This window comes from Coenobita brevimanus, chromosome 52 (genome assembly GCF_032717465.1).
Source record: "Coenobita brevimanus isolate Jiangsu-jjx chromosome 52, ASM3271746v2, whole genome shotgun sequence".
Lineage (NCBI taxonomy): Eukaryota > Metazoa > Arthropoda > Malacostraca > Decapoda > Coenobitidae > Coenobita > Coenobita brevimanus.
Window position 1 is genome coordinate 464,918 of NC_137005.1, and position 22,173 is coordinate 487,090.

General features: G+C 42.3%; 1 protein-coding gene across 1 annotated transcript; it reads left to right on the forward strand.

Annotated features, from left to right (window-relative positions):
* Positions 1-408: 408 nt before the first annotated feature.
* Positions 409-21,567, forward strand: LOC145400420 (2-oxoglutarate and iron-dependent oxygenase domain-containing protein 3-like). The gene is made up of 8 exons (XM_080272934.1): positions 409-454; positions 2,366-2,513; positions 4,419-4,536; positions 6,401-6,494; positions 10,041-10,275; positions 13,906-14,059; positions 20,077-20,200; positions 21,428-21,567. Exons 2-8 carry the CDS (start codon positions 2,437-2,439, stop codon positions 21,565-21,567), a joined length of 942 nt encoding a protein of 313 aa, XP_080129060.1. The 5' UTR covers positions 409-454; positions 2,366-2,436.
* Positions 21,568-22,173: the final 606 nt, after the last annotated feature.

Below are 22,173 nucleotides of genomic sequence, written 5' to 3' on the forward strand. Positions count from 1 at the left end.
AGAAAGTTTGCCTTTGTTTCCTCTGTATTTTGCATCTTGACTCTTCACCTCACCTTCCAGCTGCTTTGTCTGCTTGTCCGACGGAATGCATTGCTTTTGGCTTGGGATGTATATTGTATGGCCATTCTAATGCTTTATTCTAAAGTATAAACTTAGCATACCTGCGTTCAAAAAAAAAAAAAAAAAAAAAGACAGGTGAACAACGTTTTCACAATGAGCGATGCTCCTGTTCGTGTTGGTTTAAGCTAAAATATAGAAATTGTCCCTGTACTGATGTACGTTAAAAATGAAAAGTTCTGATATTTCAGTTTTACATAAAATGAGAATTTATTCGCGCGAGAGGACAGTGGCGAAATCGTGAATCCCACCGACCACGAGATGATAATGTTGTTGTTGACACTGGCATCAGCTGAGTGAGGGTTACGGTGGTGACAGTATTCAGTAAACGACTAGGGTGCGTATATTTTAAACTGAATGTTATGTTTCACATTTGGTTGTGCATATTATTGTATTGTAATGATGTTATGACCATAGATTCATTTAACCCTAGATAGGAAAGGTTACACCTTACTGACTGCTCTGGAAACCTGTGTCATAATTTACGTACGGTGGTGACTTTATGCTGAAAGTTTCCGTTCCCCTCTCCATTAAGAAGGCGGCCACAGATGTGCTGTACGTACCCTGGCTGAGGTACAGTCACTTCTAATTCCTCATTCTTTGGTTCCTTTTCATTTATTTCATGCTTTATGTCTCTAAGCCCTTGGCCACCCCGTTTGGGATACATGGCGTCTGGCAATGAATGAATGAAAATGAATGTCCATTATTGGTGTGAATAGGGTCTTAAATAGGTTTAAATAGGTGCTATGCATGTCTGGTAGGGAGTTATTTAGATGGCTTTCAAAGTTAGGCTGGGTTAGGGTCCTTAAGTACCAGTCCAGCAGGCAGGTGCCCACTTTCCGGACGGGACCACTTTCCAGACATGCCTTTGGCTCCATTACATTGGATAGTGGAGGGATTACATATATATATATATATATATGGAGCCTCTGTGGTACAGTGGTAGAGTGTGCGTTTCGTACACGGGTGAGCCAGGGTTCTCGTCCCACCAGGGTAATATACGTTGGGAGTGTTCACCCGGCCACATACTACATTGGTGGACACCAGGGGTGCTGTGGTTGAACCAGTGTCGCTTACTATAAAGTATGCTTGCACCCAGTCGGTTTGTGCGGGCCGATTACACTTGGTTCACAGACTACACACACATCCAAAGCCACTCCAACACGACAGTTACACTAACAACCACTTCTCACTCTACATACAATCTCTACTAGACAGCCTAAGCCACTTGGTAGAGATACATTGGCTGTATCGTCCCGACTTCGATCGGGATAGGCCGGTCCTGCAGTGGATACTCAAACGGCTGATGATGATGATATATATATATATATATATATATATATATATATTAAGACAGGTTGGAACCTTCCTTGGGTGCTAACACCATGGTAAATGGATTAGGAAGTGTGCTGGATGTGGGACTGAAGCTAGCTGTGTGCCTAGTGAAAGGAACAGTTGGAGGAAGTTCAGATTTGTTGCCTCTCATAACATTGACAGGGCTACCCCTTTGTGCTAAGGAATCATTGTATGCAGCATATGTTAGGGGTGTAGTGCTGTATGGTAGTGAGATGTAGGCAATAAAGGAAGAGGATATTCGTCGTTTCAAACTTACAGGAATGACAGCGATTAGCTGGATGTTTAGCGCGTCTCTGAATGTGAGGCCTGGGAGGCTAGGATTGCAATTGAAGAGTTGAGAGGAAGGATGGGACTTGACTGTACAGGTATTGGTATTGTGATGAGTAGGGGTATATTGAGATGGACTGGGCATGTTGAGAGGATGGAGGATGACAATTTGGTGCAGAAGGTGAGAAATGTGAACATCAGTGGGTAGGGTTACAAGAGGCAGACCAAAATAGACCTGGGATGAGATCATAGAGTGTGAGCTCAAGGATAAAGGACAGAGCTGGGAGGCTGTCAGAGATTGATTAGCATGGAGCCACCATTAAGTGACCAATGCTGATGCATGCAACCATGTTGGAGCCTTTATAAATTATAGGAATGATGATGAGGACCTCAGAAGTGTATCCTATATTGCTAGAGTCATTGCATGGGAGAGTGTTAACGGAGTTAGTTTTTCTTAATTTACCCACCAAAAATTTTCCTTTGTTGAAGAGAATAATTTGACAGTAAGCAACATAAAATCATGTCCATCAGGTGTCTAGGAATGCATTTAAGTAGCCATATGTAATTGTTTAGACACCACTCATATAATTCAGTCATTATTATTGAATATTGCTTTTATTCACAGTGACTTCAAGATTACTACCAGTGAAAGTGAATGTCTGCATTCAGATACGTTGGAAGAATATATCTTAAAGGATGACGGTAAAGCAGAGAAATCCCCGCAAACTGGCAGGAAACGGCAAACCTCCTCAGAGATCAGTTACCCAGACCAGGTTGGTATGAAATACACTCAGTCCTCTTGAAAGTCTAGAACAGGGGTTGCCAGACTTTTCCTGCTTAGTTTCCCCTGAGTAATCAGATCTTTAGTTTTTACATCACTGTTGAATGTGTTGGTGTCAGTGATGGAACAGTAGTGTGGTGTTGGATTTCAAGCAGCAAGTGAAGAGGGGTGAAGTGAAATAGCTACCTGTTTAGATGAGTTGGAAACTTGTTTTTAGATTTATTTTCGGTGGTAAATAGCACATGAAGTGTAGTGAAATGAAATAACAACCACATTATATGAGCTGGAATCTTGTTTAAAGAGTTTGTTGGGTGAGTGGCCACTGGCCAGACATATCCCCACTGAACCTGTGTTTTAATTGATGATATACAGTAAATCATTATGCAAAGGATTTTTATCAAGTGTTTCCTCATTTTAACACAAGGGTATGCTGCAGTTTCTTTCATATACAGTAATGCAACTTGGGATGTAGGCTAGTCACCTAGCCTCAGATTGTTTTTGGACCAGAGTAGCTTATTTGCAAACTTCTAACATCTTGCAAGGAAGTGGCTGTTTGCCACATTATGCGATGCCTTGTTATGCAGTAGCTCCAGTGATAATTCAAAAGTTATTTCCTGTCTCGGTACACTGAAAAAAATTAATCACAATTTCGTTACAATGATATTTTCAATGGCTGCCTCTGAGAATCTCGTTCAGACGCGGTGGCGCACGTAAGGCAATATAGCTACTCAGTGTTTTCATTGGATGTGATTGTTGCCCTTCATTGTATTTTGTGCATAAAAGGCCACTGAAACACCATAGATTGTTATCACCTTATAGCAGTGCAAATACTAAGTAAATACAGTAGTACAGTGTGCAGTGTTAAGTGAAGTGATACTCTTTTGTACGTGAAATACTGAAACTTTGTACAGTTTTTAGAAGTCATGTCAACCTTATGTAACCATCATCCTCTCAAGAGTCTCTACTTAGCTGACTGAGCCAAGATGGTTGTCCAGTGTTTACATTCGCATTGATCACCGGTCTTTTGTTTTATTTTGTGGATGAAAGGCCACAGAATCACCATTGCTATCACCAAATGACAGTGCAAATGCTTAACAAATAGTGAAGTGATACCTTATCTTTGTATGTGGAGTAATCATCCAGGCCCTCCATCTGTCTCCAAGCTTCGGGGGTGAGGGTGGGGAGGATCCTTGCTTATGACTTGTACTGGCTTAGGACAAACTCAAGTGGGTGGCAGAGTTTTTTTTTTGGTCATATTATGCTTCATGGCTAAGGTCACCCTCCTGAACCCCATTGAACCTATGTTATATCAACCTCATTATGGGATACAGTAAAACCTTGATATAACAGACTTCAGTGTACCGGAATTCGCTTTTATTGGATGCGAGGAGCCTACCAGGCTAAATACGTGCTCCTACGTGTCAAGTGGGTTGGTGGAGGGTTAGTGCCCTTCCCTGTAAAACAAATAACTCAGAGTCAAATGCCCACCCCGTATGGGATTGCGGCGTCTGGCAATAGACAGATAGACAGATAGATTACCAAACGAATTTTTCATTACCAAATTGGCCCACATTTGATAATGAAAAATAACAAACGGCATCCCTGACAGGGAAGGGGGGAGGGGGAGGAAGGAAGGGGTGAAGGGGCCATGGTGTAAGCAGCTGTTTGGCGCTGCGTGGCAATTTCAAATTACGGGTGGGAAAAAAATTTGGATTTTTTTTTTTTTTTTTTTTTTTTTTTTTTTCAAGTACATGTATTCCACTATACTGTCTTGCCCCTTTTCTACCTTGATACAAAATCAGTACAGTTTGAGCAAGCTGTCAAGCTGCCATAATAGCTAACAGTTTCAGAATTTCATAAATAACAAACCAGCTTCAGCAAACTGCACCTTTTCCAGATTGGAGGGTGATGGCTCACAACCTGTGATTCATGTGGACTGGCGGCGCATTATTACCCGACTGTTAATGATAGTGGGCATTATGGTGGCTGTGTACTTCACCAAAGCTAATAAAATGGTAAGAATGGATTCATCGCAGCAAAGTCTTAATGTGCTAAGCAACTGACTGCTTGCAGTAGTAATATTGAAGACATGCTTTTGAAGAGGGATTATAAAAGGTCCAGGAACTTTATATTTCAGCTTTTGCAGACTAACATAAATGACTACAGTAAATAAATGACTACAGTATCATATCCTGGTTCTATAAATGAGACTGTACTCATTGTACACTAACTTGGTGTATAATTTTGCCCTTTTACAGCTTAACTTCACATCCTTGTCAAAGCTGACATCTTTGTCAAAGCACTTCTTCATGACTAGTACAGTATTACTGTAATCTATCATTACAGCTCAGCAGTCATAATGGGGAGAGGGCAATTTCAGATCAGGTTGGGATAAAAGTGTAGGAAACTCTTGTATTGTACACTGTACATTATTATATGGCTGTACACTGCTACTCGTAGGCTGAACACAGTGAACTTTCGCTCATTGTCACTCTTGGCAAAGATGACTTCAGTTGGCTCTGATATCACGTCTGGTACAGAGAGTCCTGAGGTGCTGGGAGTTTGAGTCTTATGAAGCCATTCTTCACAATGGAAAACACTTGGCAAGGTTGAGAATCATGAGATGCAAATGCGATAGTCTGAACACAACAAAAAAGGCAGCTAGACAAAGGTTGATTACATGTTATAAAGTGTGTCCACAGATTCTGGTTCTGCCGAATCCTACCATAAGTAGCCCACAAATAGCCCAACTTGTTATTTATTCCTGCCAGCAGATCTTCAACCTAGCCCAGTAGGATGGGAGAAACCAGAACCTTGGCAACTATATTGTGAGTCACCCCACGTGTTGTCAACAGTTCAGAAGAGCTGCGTGATGTGCCCCATCTTTGATCCTAATTTGGTATAGCTGAAAAAGGTTGTGTGGACTAAGAGGCATTCAACAGATCCTGAATCCAATATGTCGGGGTTCAATAAAGTATGGGTTTACTGTACATCCCCTGCCTCCTCCATGATGTTTGAGGAAGCTTATTAGTTACTGTTGTTCCTTGAGCAAACTACAGTACACCAGTCATAGGTCTGTGCCCATTGAATCAGTATGACGTTCAATTTTTGTTACTCCTGCTGTTACCAGACAATTTTATTAAGCTTAGGAAAGGCCTAGCATATTGACACAGTTTATAAAGGCTATATCTCACCCGTCCAGTCCAGAAAGCCATCTCAAGCAGAGTAAAATCATCAGGAAGTTACAAGAATGAAATGAAACAAAGACATCCCTGCCACAGTGGGTTAAGGAGATTACTTTGTACCTCATCCTTTCTAATTTATTTCCATTTACAGTACTGTACATGTATTTATGTATTCTCTTGTTTGTCATTTGCACAGTCCAGACAGGAATTGTAAAGATATAAACATGCAAGTGAATACTAAGGCATAGATTGCAGAATAAGTTGCCTAAGGAAGGGGTTTCAGAAAAACTCTTAAGGTGGCAAGAACATAGGCCAATGTTACTGATGACCAGCAAGCATCATTTGCAAATTTTGATTTTAGAGGGTGTACAGAAGCAGTTTACATCATTATGTGATGAATGTTTTTCCTACTGGGGTTATTTACAATTGAAGGGAGCTGTTTACTTCCTTGGGTCTGAAATTTTTTTCCTAAGCTGGTTGTAGCCAAAACAGATTTTTAAAATAAAGCTGTCAGCATAGTTAAGTACCGTAGTTAATGGAAGGTGGGTTTTGCCTCCTTCAAGTTTTTTCACAAAAGCAGTGTGATAGGATTTGAACTGGAAAGTTGAGTAATGAAATGAAAAACTAGCCTTTACCTTCAGCTGAAATATCTGTTATATTATATGCATTAAATTGCAATAGTTTTTGTTGACAGACACCATTTGCAACACAGAAGGAAGAGATCAAGAAGCGGTCAGTTGATATCACCTGCTCAGAGGACTATTCAAAGGAGCTCAGCCAGTTTCAAGGTAAATATGTGTAGAGGCATACATGGTAGTTTGTCTTCACCTAATGGAACTAGGTTACTCATAATTTGAATACTAAGATTAGTTGCATGAAACTTTAAGAGCTTTTGTTTTGAGGTAAGAATGTCTTCTTAATTACTAGTAGAAGTTGCCCCAAGTCAGATGGCACTTGGCAGTAATTTGAGCTGAAACAGGGGTCTCTGTCTGATTGGAAACACACAACTTAGCATTAACCCTTTCAATCCAGTGACATACAGTATCAGTCTTGCTATCTCCAGATGAATTTTATTCAGTTTAGGAGAACTTTTTGAATTGCAGGGGTTAGATATTGCCTTCATTACTTCACTACAAAAGACTTTCCCCAGCCTGAATAAAATTGTCTGTAGGTGGCAAGAATAAACCAGTAGAATAGGTCGCCTGATTCAAGGAAATAACACTGTTTTGTAACTTGTGACAGAATATGTAACATCATCAGTCATCATCATCATCCGGACCCCCTTTCCCACCGTAGGGCAGAGTGAGGAGTAGGAACATCCAGACAGCCCAAACTTGCACTATCCAATGAGCCCTACTTCCATTCACTCACCATTCAAACCCCCTGAGTCTTGGTCCTATCTAATTTGGCAAAAACATTCACCACGTTCTCTAGCTTCGCATAAACATATCCGATAGAGTCAGTCCGGATGCTGTCACATTAAAAAAGGGTGCCAAGTCCTTGATCATGCATTTCTCCTCACAATATTCATCCAGCCAGCTCGATCTCTTGTCAGTCCCCTAGCCTCACCGACTTCCAAACCTCTCTTCCTCACATACTCAATCACCATATCCCTCCACCTTCTCCTTGGCCTACCTCACCTCCTCTCTCCTTCAGATTGGCTCAGATATACCCTTTTTTACCACTCTTTTGTTATCCATTCTCTCCACATGACCATACCATCTCAGTACACTCTCTTCAATTCTGGTGTCCACAGACTTCCTCACTCCACATCTGTCACGAATTACTTTATTTCGTATCCTGTCCACTCTCTGTACTCCACATACATTCCTCAGCAGTCCCATGTCCACTGCTCTCATTCTTGAGTTTTTATTTTCATGCCACACCATAGTCTCACATCCATTTGTTAAAGTTGGCACTAACACCTCTTCATGTAACCTTGTGCAGCTGCAACACTCAAGCCTTTGTTTCTTATCAAGGCCTTCATTCCACCAGCTACTTTCCTTCCTTGTGTCACTCTGCTTTCAACTTCTTTTGCACATTTTCCTCTTTTTTTCTCTCACTGTACCCAGGTATTTGAATTCTCTCACCAATTCCAGTCTCTCTCCATTCGCTGTAACATAACACTGGGAGTCACCTTCTCTCTCAGTAACCATGACTTTACTCTTTTCTACATTTACTTTCAAGGCATGACGCTCACAGACATCAGCAAAACTCTGCACTAGTCTACCAAGTTCCTGTCCAGTATTTGCAAGTAGTACTGCATTATCAGCATACAGCAAATTTGAGATATTCCATCCATCACCATTCACTACCAACGCCATCCCCCTCTCCATTAACTGTGTTTTTACTTCTCTCATCACACCATCCATATATATACCAGTATTGAACAACCATGGGGAGATCACATAACGTTGTCGCAAGCCCACACCAATTGTGAACCATTCACATATATGGCCATTTACCCTTACACATGCTTCACTGCCATCATAAAAACTCTTCACGGCGCCAAGCAGCTTACCATATACACAGTACATGCGCAAAACCTTCCACAATCCTTCCCTATCTACTTTGTCTTATGCTTTTTCCAGATCCATGAATGCCATAAACACCTTATGGTGCTTCTCACATGCCTTCTTCACTATCTGTCTTATTGCAAATATTTGATCCACACATCTTCTGCCACTCTTAAAGCCACCCTGTTCATCGCTCACTAGGACTTCTGATATCACTTTTACTTTCTTTATAATAATTCTTCCATATACCTTCCCTGCCACACACAGTAAACTTATGCCATGATAATTCTTGCACTCACTTCACTCACCTTTATTTTTGAACAAGGGTACAACACACACACACACAGCCGGAGAGAGCGGACGTCCAAGGCATCGCTCCTAACCTTGAGTAGTTTCAGGAATTTTGTCTATATGAAAGCAAACTTTTATTATAAATATCTCCATGGATACGGGCATGAGGACATAAGAAAGATGAGTAACCTGTTGAGCACACTCAATGAACACCATTGAGTGTCTCGGTAATGACTGGCTGTGGGTTGTTTACAAATTACCACTGAGTGCAGGGTTGCCAGATATGAAGCAGGGCTTATTACCAAAAGTGATAAACAACAGTGACATTGCCGTTATTCCTGGAAGATTAACTTCTGTCCTACAACCATTTGATGTCTGTTTGAATAAAACCGCATCCGTGAGCAGTGGAATAAGTGAATGATCATTGGTAAAAAGTCGTATACAAATGGTCGGAATATGCTTGCATCAGGTCTGGATGAGCTGTGATTTTATTATCAAGGCATGGAGTGATATTTCTGTGGAAACAGTCATCAACTCATTCAAGAAATATGGACTATCCAGTTCACTGGATGGCATAGAAGATGACAATTGGTGGGCGAATGAGGAAGAGGAAGCCGTTGCCAAAGATACACCATTGAATTCAGAGTTTGATCCTTACGACAAAGAACTGCAAACTTTAACGCAGGATGAAGTTTATGAACTGATGATGTCAGATGTGGATGATACTGATTTTGAAGGTTTTTTAATCACTGACAGTTGATATGATGACTTTAATATAATGTAACTTTCCTTTAACCTATTTTATAAAATTCACGGTCACATGATTTTAAGTTTTTAATACAGTATGAGTTTATACTCAAATAATAAATATACTGTATAACCCATTTTGATATCGGAGGTGGCACATGCAGCCTAGATATCTTGTAAAACCCATAGAATAGGTTTGAAGTAAACCCTAACCAAACGCTGTGATGCTTAGCAACGTGTTAATAGTATCACTTCACTGGTCAGTGGGAAGAATGATAAAGGGCTAGGGTTACTGGGGCAACAACCTCCCAGTGTCTAAAGAGTTGGTACTTGTCTTATGCACAGGGTATACCTCTAAACCCACATTTTGTTTGGAAATATTGGGAGTAGTCTTATACACAGGCTGGCCTTATACACGGGCAAATACGGTAGCACCCGTCTGGCAGCAGACTCTCATCCCTTTTCTGTCCAACTCTCTAATGCAAGAGTTAACCGTTACTCCCAGTCTTTCATTTATGCAACAGGTCAGCTCTGGAACTGTCTCCCTCTGTCTGTATTTCCTGCTGCCTATGATCTCCAGTCTTTCAAACGCAGTGTGTCCAGGCATCTCAAAATGATCGGATCTTGAATTTGGCTCTCTATTGTATTTTGTTTTTCTCTTGGAGGGAACTGTTACTGCGGGCTCGTAGCCTTTGGTTCCTTCTTCTTCGCATTAAAAAAAAATAAAAAATAAAAAATAATAATAATAATTTTTAATTAATTTTACTGATGCGTTCGCAGGCTGCATCCCAACTAAATGTGGGCGTGTTGTGTGGGACAGTGTGGTTTCACAGTCAGAAGCAGCTGCCTTACTCAACATTGCCCACCGTGGCCTAGCTCTAGGAGGATCATCTGGTGGTGCGTCCATCCTTGACTTGCACTCGGGGGCACTTTCCCAGGGCAGCTCCTTTGTTAACATATACAAGCTTGACTTGGTTAAGACCGTCTTCAATGATGATGATTTCAAGATATATAGGTGGGTCCAGTGTACTGTTTGTCTCCTTGTTAATCCAGTTTAGTGCAGTGGTTTCCAAGCTTTATGGCTTGACACTGTTTTTATATCCACCAAACCCTCAGCATACCCACCCCACCCTCATTTATTGACCAAAGAAATTTTATCATTTGTACTCACAGTTACTTGATTTTTCATGGTTGTATACTGTAGCTCTTACTTATGTAAGGCTGTTTGTATATTCACCATACAATAATACAGTATTAAAGGCATTGGTATTTTCATTGCATAGTGATATATTGCCATTTGTTCAGTGGAATGTGAATAACTCAAGTATATGCAGTTTCATTTGTAATGAATACATAGCCAGTCCCATCATTCACAGGGATCCCAGTACCTCTGTCTTTTAACACTTTTGATTTTTTACATCTTTTTCTGGTCAACCATACCCAGTTTTTGCTTTGCCAATAACTTGGCAAGGCAAAATATGTTTTTTTCTCTCTCTCTCTCTCTCTCTCTCTCTCTCTCCATAAATGCAGTGCTGCTCTCAGGTGTCTACCCTTTCCTCTTCTCCATCCTTCTCTCCTTCCATCCACTTCTGTCTTTCTTTCTTCGTCCTTTGCCTACGGGTGACTTTACACTCCCTCTTTTGTCTTTCTTTCCTTCTGTCCTTCCTCCTCCTTCTGCCTGTGGGTGACTCTACACTGAGTGACAAGCCCAATGCTTTCTTGTACACCAGGAAACCATTTACTATGCTGGGTGGTTACCATATAACCCAATTTTGGCACCTGGTGTTTAGTGGGTAATTATGGCGCTCCAATCAGATTGAGCCGGTGAAGGCTTGTATCCAAGGGAAGGTTGGGGTTTGTTGCTCATGTAATGCCATTCAGGGATGAGTGAGGCTGGTCACTCTCATCTTTAATGCCAGGACTAACTTGCCTAGCCCCGGGCTGCTACGCTTCTCATGGGGCAACGTAGGATTGGATGATGGATGGATGGATAAAATTAAAATAATTGCGTTGCATCTTGGAAACACAGTACTGTACAGGTTTTCCTGGTAAGCCTTCCCCGTACGTTATTGTAAATGTCTTTTTTAATTGTTTTGTGACTGATATTTTTCTGCATTGGTTTTTGTGGCAGTAGGTGTACATTTTAGATGGTTATGAACATTATTTAGGTTGTTTTGAAATAGGATGATTATGAACTCTTTTTAGGTTGTTTTGAAATAGGATTAGGTAAAAGTATCCCCCACATGACCAGCCCTGGAACCCTCAGCAATTTATTTCCATTGATCCTCATTTTGTGTGTAAGAGGAAGTAAAAAGGTAAAGGTGTGCACAGATGCCATGCGGCACTCAGTCATAGTGTTAATTTCTGAAACTTAGTCCTTTGGGACTATTTTGGATAATTCACCCTTTCAGCAGGGAAACAAGGCCACTGCATCATCCAAGAGTTAACTTCCCAGGTTATGACCCTAAGGTTATATCTGTACTCATACTATCCAACAACCCACTGAGTGGATGGAGACCTGAGTCAAATGGCACCAGTTGCCCATACCAGGATTCAAACCCTGGCACTGTCAGGCCAACAGTTTTGTAGATGCCATTGCTAACTTCTCAGATACTGCAGTAGTAAAGCTCTGTATGTGCATGCACATTGTGTGTGTGTGTGTGTGTATGTGTGTGTGTGTGTGTGTGTGTGTGTGTGTGTGTGTGTGTGTGTGTGTGTGTGTGTTTTGGACAGAGTGTACATAGGAGTACGTAGGAAGTCTACATAACTGGAGACCTGTTGAAAGAGAGAAGGGTCGTATTATTTCACTTTGGAGGAGAATAAATTTCATTTAAGTTACAAGGGTATATTGATACAGTCCTCAGTACTTGGATATAAACTGTATTGAGATTATTACTCTGTAATTGGAGAATAATAATAAGGGCTTGTATAGTATGTTTATTTTTGTACATGAAAGCTAGTAAATTTACTAAAAGTAAGCCAAGCCTAATTCTATTATGTTTTGATATTTAAATTGGTAATTCATGACACAAGAGGACCAAGGAAACTTTTAAGGTCTGGCCACACGTGCTTGAAACATATGTTCAAGATAGGTTCCATACATTGTTACAAACAGTGTACCGCACATGTTGGAAACTCTGATGTCTTGAATATGTCTGCATCATTATCTGAGTCTTGTATGTAGCACAAGTTAAGGCAAGATTTAGTATAGTGGACATGACCTTGCTATGTCATGTCCACAAGTAAGTGATGGAAATATATCCCTTAAAAGGGAGTCGTCCATAAATCAAACCTTAATGTCGATTGACCAGCATCATGTATATCTGGTTCTCTGGGGTATCAACTGGGGGAGATATCTGGTAATATGAATGATTTAGTGGTCATTTATCCCAGGATAATTGGTAGCTGGCCTGGCACAGGCTGAAAGGCCCAAGATAGGGAGATGAGCACTGCAGCTAAGTGCCTCATAGTTTCTGCCCCTGAACCTACCATATTTAGCTGTAACAAGAATAAATTAAATAACACAGTTATCTTGTGTTGTGTGGCATCAAGAGAAAATAGAGTAAATCTGAGATACAGTGCCTGCATGCACAGTAGGAGTCTGGCACTGAAAGGGTTATGGTAATTAAGGAGAGGGGCAAGGAAAATGAAGTGCAGATCATGTGACTGAAGAGAGGGCACATATATCTATAAATGACATGTACAGTATTGAGGAGGCTGAGTTTTATTGTAAGCACCAACAAATCACACCTTACATTGACGGTTCCTTTATCCATGTACTGTAGTATCACAGCAGAAGCTGCAGCAAAGTCCACTTTTTCACCTGCCTGCATTGTGATGGATAGTGTTTCAGATGTGTGGGCTACAGGTTTGCTTCATGTCTTTGTCTGGCATGTTGATGACTTGGTCTCGTAGCATTGTTCCAGATATTGCTGCAGTCACATATGTGACATGCTGCTAACATGTACAGTACAGTATGTGATGTTTTGTGCATGTGTCTAGCTGTTTGGACAAGTTTCCAGGAAGTGTGGCTGGACCTTTATTCATACATATTCTCACCATCCACTCACTAGATGTAGTGCTGCGTTTGGTGTCCGCCCTTTTCTCTCTTCCTTCCTCCCTTGTCTGTCTTTCTTTTCTTCATTCTTTCCTCTTCCTTCTGCCTACAGATGACTTTACACTCCCTCTTCTGGCTTCCTTTCCTTCATTCTTTCCTCTTCCTTCTGCTTATGGGTGACTCTACACTGAGTGACAAGCCAAATAGTTTCCCGTACACCGGGAAACCATTTACTAAGCTGGGTAGTAACCATATAACCAAGTTATGGCACCTGGTGGTGTAGTGGGTAATTAAAGTGCTCCAACCAGATTGAGTCTGTGTAGGTTTATATCCAAGGGGTGGTTGGGGTTTATTGCTCGCATAATGCCACTCAGGGATGAATGAGGCTGGTTACTCTCATCTTAAATGTCAGGACCAACTTGCCTAGCCCCAGGCTTCTGTACTTCTCATGGGGCATCGTAGGATTGGATAATGGATGGATGGGCGGATTATGTTATAGCCATGTTTTTCTACATTTTTCTTTTCCATGAAGCTGTAAAGAATATATAACCATCATAACATTTTAAAAGATAAATATTATTGTTTCAGCCACGTCAAATCGAAAATTCATCAAGCCATCGCAGACCACTTTGGCATTAGGAGAGAAAGATTGTACCTAACACATCCAACATTTTTCTCAAGAATTACTTCTGCACCACCAAAAACTATACATGATGAGTACTGGCATCCTCATGTTGATAAGGTAAAGGTATTCACAATACAGTATTCAACCTCATCCCTGGCCAAAACTTGAAGTTCAGAAACTAGAATTTGTACATGATGCTGAAGGGAGGAGGCTGTAGCACCAGTCAAATAGGGCACTACTCCCAAGGCAGATGGAAAGCTGGGCTATCATTTCACTAGTCATCAGGACCAGTACTCGTGGCCTTCTTATTTTGCTGCCATTTTTCATTGTTCCAGCAATACAAGAGAGTAGCCCGGCTGCTGGCCTTAGCACTTTCCTTAACGTTTCCATCAAATTATCATATGCCTCTTAATTTTTCTTTAGTTTCAGTTGGACTGAAAGCCATCCAAGTCACTGACCATGTCCACAAGTTTGCCCTCATTTGTTTATTACCTAGAAAAAAGACTAGGATGTGTATCAGTTGAGTGTAGCTTTTGGTATATTTACTGTAATGTGTGTGTACATGTGCATGCATGTGTGTACATACAATGAGACCTCAATTTAACAGACTCATTTGCACAGGACTTCAGATATAATGGACCCTTTTGACCCTGCTGGAAAACTTTTGTCATATATACCAAACCAAAGTCCTGAATAGGGAGCGCATCCAGCAACCTGCTGGACAAATTTTATAAATAGTAAACCCAGGCCCAGTATTTCCTCTTCTTTTCATTATGAGGGCTCATATTAGTTCTGTATTGTTTATTGAGGTCTTATATATCAAGGAACACTGGTCAGACCCATAGAGTACCGATTTATTGATGTAGGGGCGCTCACCATCCACCCACACAATGTAGTACTGCCCTCGGGTGACTGCCCTATCCTATCTTCCTTCTTTTCTTCCCTTCCTTTTCTGTCTTTCTTTCCCTCTTTCTTTCCACTTCCATTTGTCTATGGGTGACTCTACACTGAGTGACAAACCAGTGGTTTCCTTTACACCATTTACTTCACTGGGTGGTAACCATATAGCCGAATTAAGTCACCTGGTGATTTTGTAGGTAATTAAGGCACCCCAGTTGGATTGAGCCAGTCAGGTTAATATCCAAGGTGTGGTTGGGGTTTATTGTTCATGTAATGTCATTCAGGGATGAGTGAGACTGGTCACCCTCATCTTCAGTGTCAGGACCAACTTGCCTAGCCCCGGGCTCCTACACTCGTTATGGGGCAACAGTGGAGTAAATGATGGATGGAAAATAAAGGCACTGAGTGGTCAGAACACTTGGATCTGATCACCTCCCAGTCATCATCACTACCAAAACCAGAGTCACCCCAGCTGGCCACAGACACACATACAGTGCACCCCCACACAGTGCAAATCACCTACAATGCGAGGTCAACCCAGAAAATACTTATTTTTATCGAATGCGAAATCTGTGAATCAAACTTCCCAACATGCAAATTAGCTTCATCCACATCAACATCGTCCCCATGCGCACACAGAATTGCATGGAAGTCATCCACGTCAAAACCTAGGAAATCGTACTCCACATCTGTTCCGAGAAGCAGACGAGACCAACCATTTTCCAGAGTCTTGACAGGGACTTCCTTCCATGCACTAGCCCAGTTGTAGAGTGGAGACTTGATGTTGTAGCGGCGAAGGTTTTCCAAAGTCCGCTGGCCTCGCATGTCCCGTCCCTCCCTGCGCTCGTCCTCGTGCTCGAGAACAACCATCACCTCGTCCAGGAACTTCCGTCGGTACAGCCTCTTTGTTGCCACGATCACTCCTTGGTCCATTGGTTGGATGAGGGCAGTAGTATTAGGTGGCAGAAACATGCACCTAATGCGCCCATTCTCAGCCACCAAGTCCTTGTCGCACGGGTGAGCAGGTGCATTGTCGAGGAGAAGGAGGGCCTTTACCTGGTCGCATGGGATTCCCAGTTTCTCTGGCTGGTAATGGATGACCTCCTTGATGAAATGGCGGTGAAACCAGTCTTTGAAGATCTGGGCAGTGAACCATGCCTTCAAGGAATGGTACCAGACAACAGGAAGGACATCCATCACCCCACGAAGACACCAAGGCTGCTTTGCATGGCCAACAATAACGGGCTTAAGCCGGTGCATGCCGTTAGCATTGGCACAACACAAAGCAGATATCCGTTGCTTGCAGAGCTTGTGGCCAGGTACACGCTTCTCCGTCTCCTCGGCTAGAGTGTTCGTAGGCAAAGTGCGATAGAATAAGCTAGTTTCGTCAGCGTTGTAGACTTGACCAAGAGTGAAGCCCACCCTGTCGATCAAGCCCTTCACCTTGTGCCGAAACTCGTCTACTCCATCCTCGTTGGCGTCCAAAGCTTCGCCATCAGACTTTACGTTTGGTAAGGCCATGCCGTAACTTGAACGCAAAGAGCCAACCTTCGGATGCCTTGAAGTCTAGGGTGTCGTGAAGCCTTGCGAACTTCTCAGCAGCAGCCTTCAGCTTCGTGCCACGCACTATTACACCAGCAGCACGTTGCTGTCGATACCAAATCAGCATGGAGTGGTTGACTCCTGCATACTTGGGAGTATACATCACCTTCCTCTCCCCATTGCATTTGCTTTTCGACGAGAAGTCAGCCGTGTACTGCATGAGTTTGTCGCGGGATCTCTTGATATCAAACAAAGTACTGTAGATCGGGCCAGGTTGAATTCACGAAGGGTGTGTGAGGAAGACCATCCCGCATCCACCTTGTCCAATATCTCCCTCTTCTTCTCCAGAGTCAAAACCACTCTCTTCCTATTCTCAGGCAGTGGGGCCATCATCACATACATGAAGAAGAGGCACAAGAGCAGCAGGAGAGCCTGCAGCAGGTAAGGCACCACCACAAAAGCTAGCATGTGAGCGGCCATGATGACGAGCGTGCACACACAACAAGAGATGGGCGGTAAGTGAAGAGGATGCAGGGGCGTTCTATCGGACGTTGGCAGAATGACGCACCAAAACACAGCTGGCCCGCGCTGCACGCCAACTTCAAATTATGGGCGGCAAAAAGTCGGATTTTTTTCGAATTTTTTGCGGTTTTTGGCCCATTTTGGGAATATTGGATCCTGGGACGAAAATAATCCGGTTATTGGGGATGTCCGGAAATTGAGCGTCTGGATATTATGGGGAGTACTGTATATATATATATATATATATTGTATATATGTATACAGTACCCTCTCGTCCAGTATGCGTTTGTCCAGTACTATTTTCATCTAGTACGGTTGGCAAAAAAACAAAATAATTTATTACTCTAGTATGGATTTGTTGGGCTAGTACAGATCGGCCACGCAAAGTGGGCCAAATCCGAGGTCTTCTTCTCTAGTACTGTCATGTTGTGTCCAATACCATTACCTGCTCGGGCACAGGAAGATGGCCAGCACCGAGGAACGTTTCCCTAGTACTGCCACTCCAGTCCAGTACGCCTTCCTCGTGACGTGTGCCAGTCAAATTGCAGTATTGGACTTCCCCCTGATGACAAAAACGACGATGTGTCCGTGTGTGACTATGAGGGATTTATGAGGGAGGTTGAGGCAGCCAGGCCTTCTCAGGATCCTGAAGGCCCTCCTCCAGGGGGTCAGTAGGACCTCCTGCAGCCTTGGAAACCCCTCCACCTTCCCCCTCAAGCCCATCACCACTCACCTTAAAAGCTGGTAATATCTTGGTTGTGTCAAAATTAAGTTAAGTTGAATTTTGGGGGGACTTTTTCAAGGTTTGTCTGACAATATTCATTTTTCCCATAAGGTTTGTTGTTTGTCCAGTATGGATTTAGTCCAGGACAGCAGTACTGTCCAACAAAAATACTGTACTGGATGCGAGGGTACTGTATATATATTTCTATTTTTCCTCCTTCCCCCAAGGTTCCCCCAACACATGATACTATACCTCGATGAGCACTCGTGACACATATCACTAACATTTTATATAAATCATAAATAACCAACAATTGTCTTAGCAAGGTACAGTACCTGTCCACTGACGTCCATCGTTGCCCCGGTGTCCTTACGTCACCTGCACACCTGCCGCCAAGGTATTGCAGACATACACTACGCACCCACAGTAACCCAGAAGGAACACTCGTGACGCATATCACAAACATTTTATATAAATCATAAATAATCAACAAATGTCTTAGCAAGGTACGGTACCTGTCCATTGACGTCTGTTGTTGCCCGGCGTCCTTACGTCACCTGCACACCTCCCGCTAAGGTATCGCTAACCTACACTACGCACCCACAAAATTCCTTCATGAACACTCGCTGCACATTTCACGTTCATTGTACATAAAGTATAAGTTTTCACTAAATGTCTGAGCAAGTTTCAGTACCTGTTCAATGACGTCTGCGGTTGCTAGGCATCCTTACGTTCCCACATGCCTGCCGCTAAGGTGTCGCTAACCTACGCTATGCACCCACAATATCCCACAAAGAACATTCGTGACACATATCACAAACATTTTATATAAATCATAAATAATCAACAAATGTCTTAGCAAGTTACAGTACCTGTTCAAAGACACACGTGGTTGCTAGGCGTCCTTACATCCCGCACACCTGCCACTATGGTATCACTAACATACAATACGCACCCTAACTTATCCCTTCACAAACACTCACAGCTCAATTCACATACACTTCACACTGAATCATAAGCAAATACATGACTACCACAATGATTCCACCTCTACCTCCGCAATTATTACTTTCCTTACTACGGTACAACGTGACCATGATGCAGCACCTTCACCTCGAGATTTACGACGCACTGCTATATTGGCACACACCACACTCCTTCAATAACACTCGCAGCATGTTGGCCTTATATGTCACACAAATTCATACATGTATACATTATCACTATCAAATTCCATCCCTAAACACCTCTAATAATCCCTTCCCGACTATGGCGTACAGGTAACACCTGCCCCATTCCACACTATGGCTGTGAAGTACGTAACGCATGCTAGGTCCAATATATCACAAAGCCAGCCACTATATCTTTCACACACTATACAGTTTAGACATTGGCTTCATTATATACATATATGTACTCACAGCATAGGGCCCATGGGAGGCGGAGTGGCGAAACCCTGCTACAGTGAACACGCATCTTGCCCCTAAGCCTAACGACTGATGACAGGCACCATTTCTTCTCAAGATATATATCTGTGTTCCATGGACAAAATCACTTCAAAATATGCCCAGAAATAATATATTATCACACTCAGTCCATAGGGGCTTCGACTCGTTCTGGAGGGGGAGAATTAGAGCGATTTAACAGGGCAGCACACATGACGCAACCCTACAGCCTAACTCCTTGTGAGGCACTAAGGTTTCTTGCTGTGGGCAGGCTCTGAGGAGGCTCTACAGTATTGCCAAATGTTTACCTTGGAAGAGGGACATATGCGCTAGAATGTACCAAAATTTGATGCAAATCGGCTGAAAACTTTTCTTTTGATGGCGTTTTTTCTGCTTTTTCATGTGATTCACATCAGTGTGCAATTATGTGCCAAACCACAGAGAACGCGAATTGCGCAGCATGCCTGGAAGGGTTAAAGAAAAATCATATGAGTTGGGTCTGAGACTTTTTTTTTTTTTCTTCTTCTTTTTTAATGCATTGACTGCCAGATAGGTAATCTAAAGTGCATCTGCAATTTAAAAAAAAAAAAAAAAATGCACAGCTGGTCATGCCTGTGGGGTGGAATCATGATTCTGGGGGCTTGAATGATGAGTGAAAGAGCGTGTGGCCTATTTCACTGGGCAGAGTGTTGATTAATTCTCTTTCTTCCATGTTTTTCTCTTCCTTCTTGGGCTATAACCTCATCCCATCATTAAGTGGGATAAAGAGCTCTGCGTGATGAACTTACTGATGTTCGTTATTGTGGAGAAGTTGGGTATTACTCAGTGATGTGAATGTATTCATGTTGTGCCTTTGAAACGAACGGCAAGATAGTTTATATATCAAGGGGTGCATTAAGCTCCACAGTAATGCATTGCACTTTTATCATATTTAAGGTCAGACGTACTATCCTTTTTAAGTACTGAACCATAGTTTACATTACATTTTTTTTTTTTTCCAGGAAACTTATGAATCATTCCACTACACATCACTTCTGTATTTGACTGACTATGGATATGATTTTGAGGGGGGTCGATTTACTTTTATTGATAAAGACACAAACAGAACTGTGGAACCACGAAAAGGTAAGGGTCAGAGTTTTTGTTTATGTACCCTTTTAACCCATTTGATCAGGTGATGTGTTCTATTAGCATATTAGTGATGAACAGGATGTCTTGAGGAGTGATAGAGGATGTTTGGATCAAATATTTGCAATGAGACTAGGGTTGCCATACGTCCAGATTTCCTGCCAATCATTTCACTGCTATAAATTAGCTGTGTCAAGAGGCCAACATTGGGAGTACTGATTTCCCTAGGTAGGCCACCACCCTGGCCCACCCTTATCAGTTCACTCTCATCTTCCAGTGTGGGGGTACGTCTGTTTGCTCTTGCTAGCTTCAGGGACTTTTCACCCCCATGCAAAGGGCCCTGGGCAGCAGAATGACCTGGTGATGGTGTATAATACAAATATCCCTCATCTCCCCCCCCCCCTCCCCCAGCTCCCCAGAAGGAGGATGGTGGACCGCAGGTGAAAGGGATCCACTTGGTTCATATTCAGATGAGACTGGTACCACAGTAGCAACAGCTGCAGCATTTAACGCGCGCCGTCCCGGCGACGTAAATTAACGCGGCAACATTGCAAGGTCCTTAATTTGCACAATTTTCAATTTTCGCGAGTGATTTTTGGCACGTATACACGGGACACCTTCCTCTATTCCTCTACAAGATGCCAAGCAGGAACAATGCCTTACACCGCATAACCTCCCCCCTCCCCCCCCACGCCATTGTCTCTGCAATTCACCTGTTACCAGTGACCTGGCCAATAAAGACATTCAGGGCCAGAGTGATTCCCCAGTCGATGACAATGTGGAGGACAAGGTTTACATAGCATTACAGGAAGAAACAGTCAGAAATGATGATCAGGTAATGTGGGAAAAAAAAAAGATCATGAATGGTGATGAGTTAGTGAGTGAAACAATGCTTATAATGCCTATATTACTGCTTGAAAACCAATATACTCTTGTACTACATATAAATTCGTACCTAGTAAATAAATAAATACTGTTTATGTGTGGATAAAATAGTTACCCTCCCATAGAACTCGTTTTCTTTGGTGCCAGCCTGTTAAAAAACCCAGTCAGGTAAGGAAGTACTCGTACCTAAATCGAGTATTTTAAACCTCAGGTGAGCAATTTCTCTATGAATTTTCAATGTTTCTCACCAAAAGCGGATGTTTGAGCCAAAAAAAAAAAAAAGGTCCAAAAACGTCGGGATGGGGTGGGTTAATTCTGACTTGTAAACCCTTCCTTCAGGTCGTGTTTCTGCCTTCACTTCTGGGTCGGAGAACCTGCACTATGTGGAGCAAGTGAAGAGTGGTGCCCGTTATGCTATTACTGTATCATTCACCTGTGACCCCACCCATGCCATCACAGACCCCACACTGCATACCTGATTCTCAAGATGAAGTTGCATGAGTGAGTATTCGTGAGAGGAAAAATGGGAAATTTTTATATGATGTACATACTCTTCATTTTATGGGTAGTCATTTTTGTTCTTTTTTGCTGTTAGGTCACATTGAAGTGCACAAAAACAAATAAATAAAAGCCTATTAACCCATACCGTGCTAGGCAAAAGAAAAAAAAATGATACCCCTCTATGCCAAATGATTTTTTTTTTTCTGGCTGAATGGCCCTTTAATACTGTACATCAGTATAAGATCCCTGGCACTAATAAAAGTAATCACTAAAGCCAGAATGTTGGTTGAATCAAGTCAGGTTGGTGCCACACTACCTTTGAAATCTTCAAGGTTACTGGGAGAGCAGAGTGGCTGTGAGCTTGTGAACCAATTTTGTTTGTTTGTTTGTTTTTTTACTAAATGGGCTTAATATATCGATATAAGATCCCTGGCACTAATAAGAGTAATCACCAAAGCCAGAAAGTTGGTAGAAACATGTCAGGTTGGTGCCACTCAGCCTCTGAAACCTTCAAGGTTACTGAGGGGGCAGAGCGGCTGTGAGCCTGTGAAGACTGACACTTACCTCCCGCGCTCATAAATCAG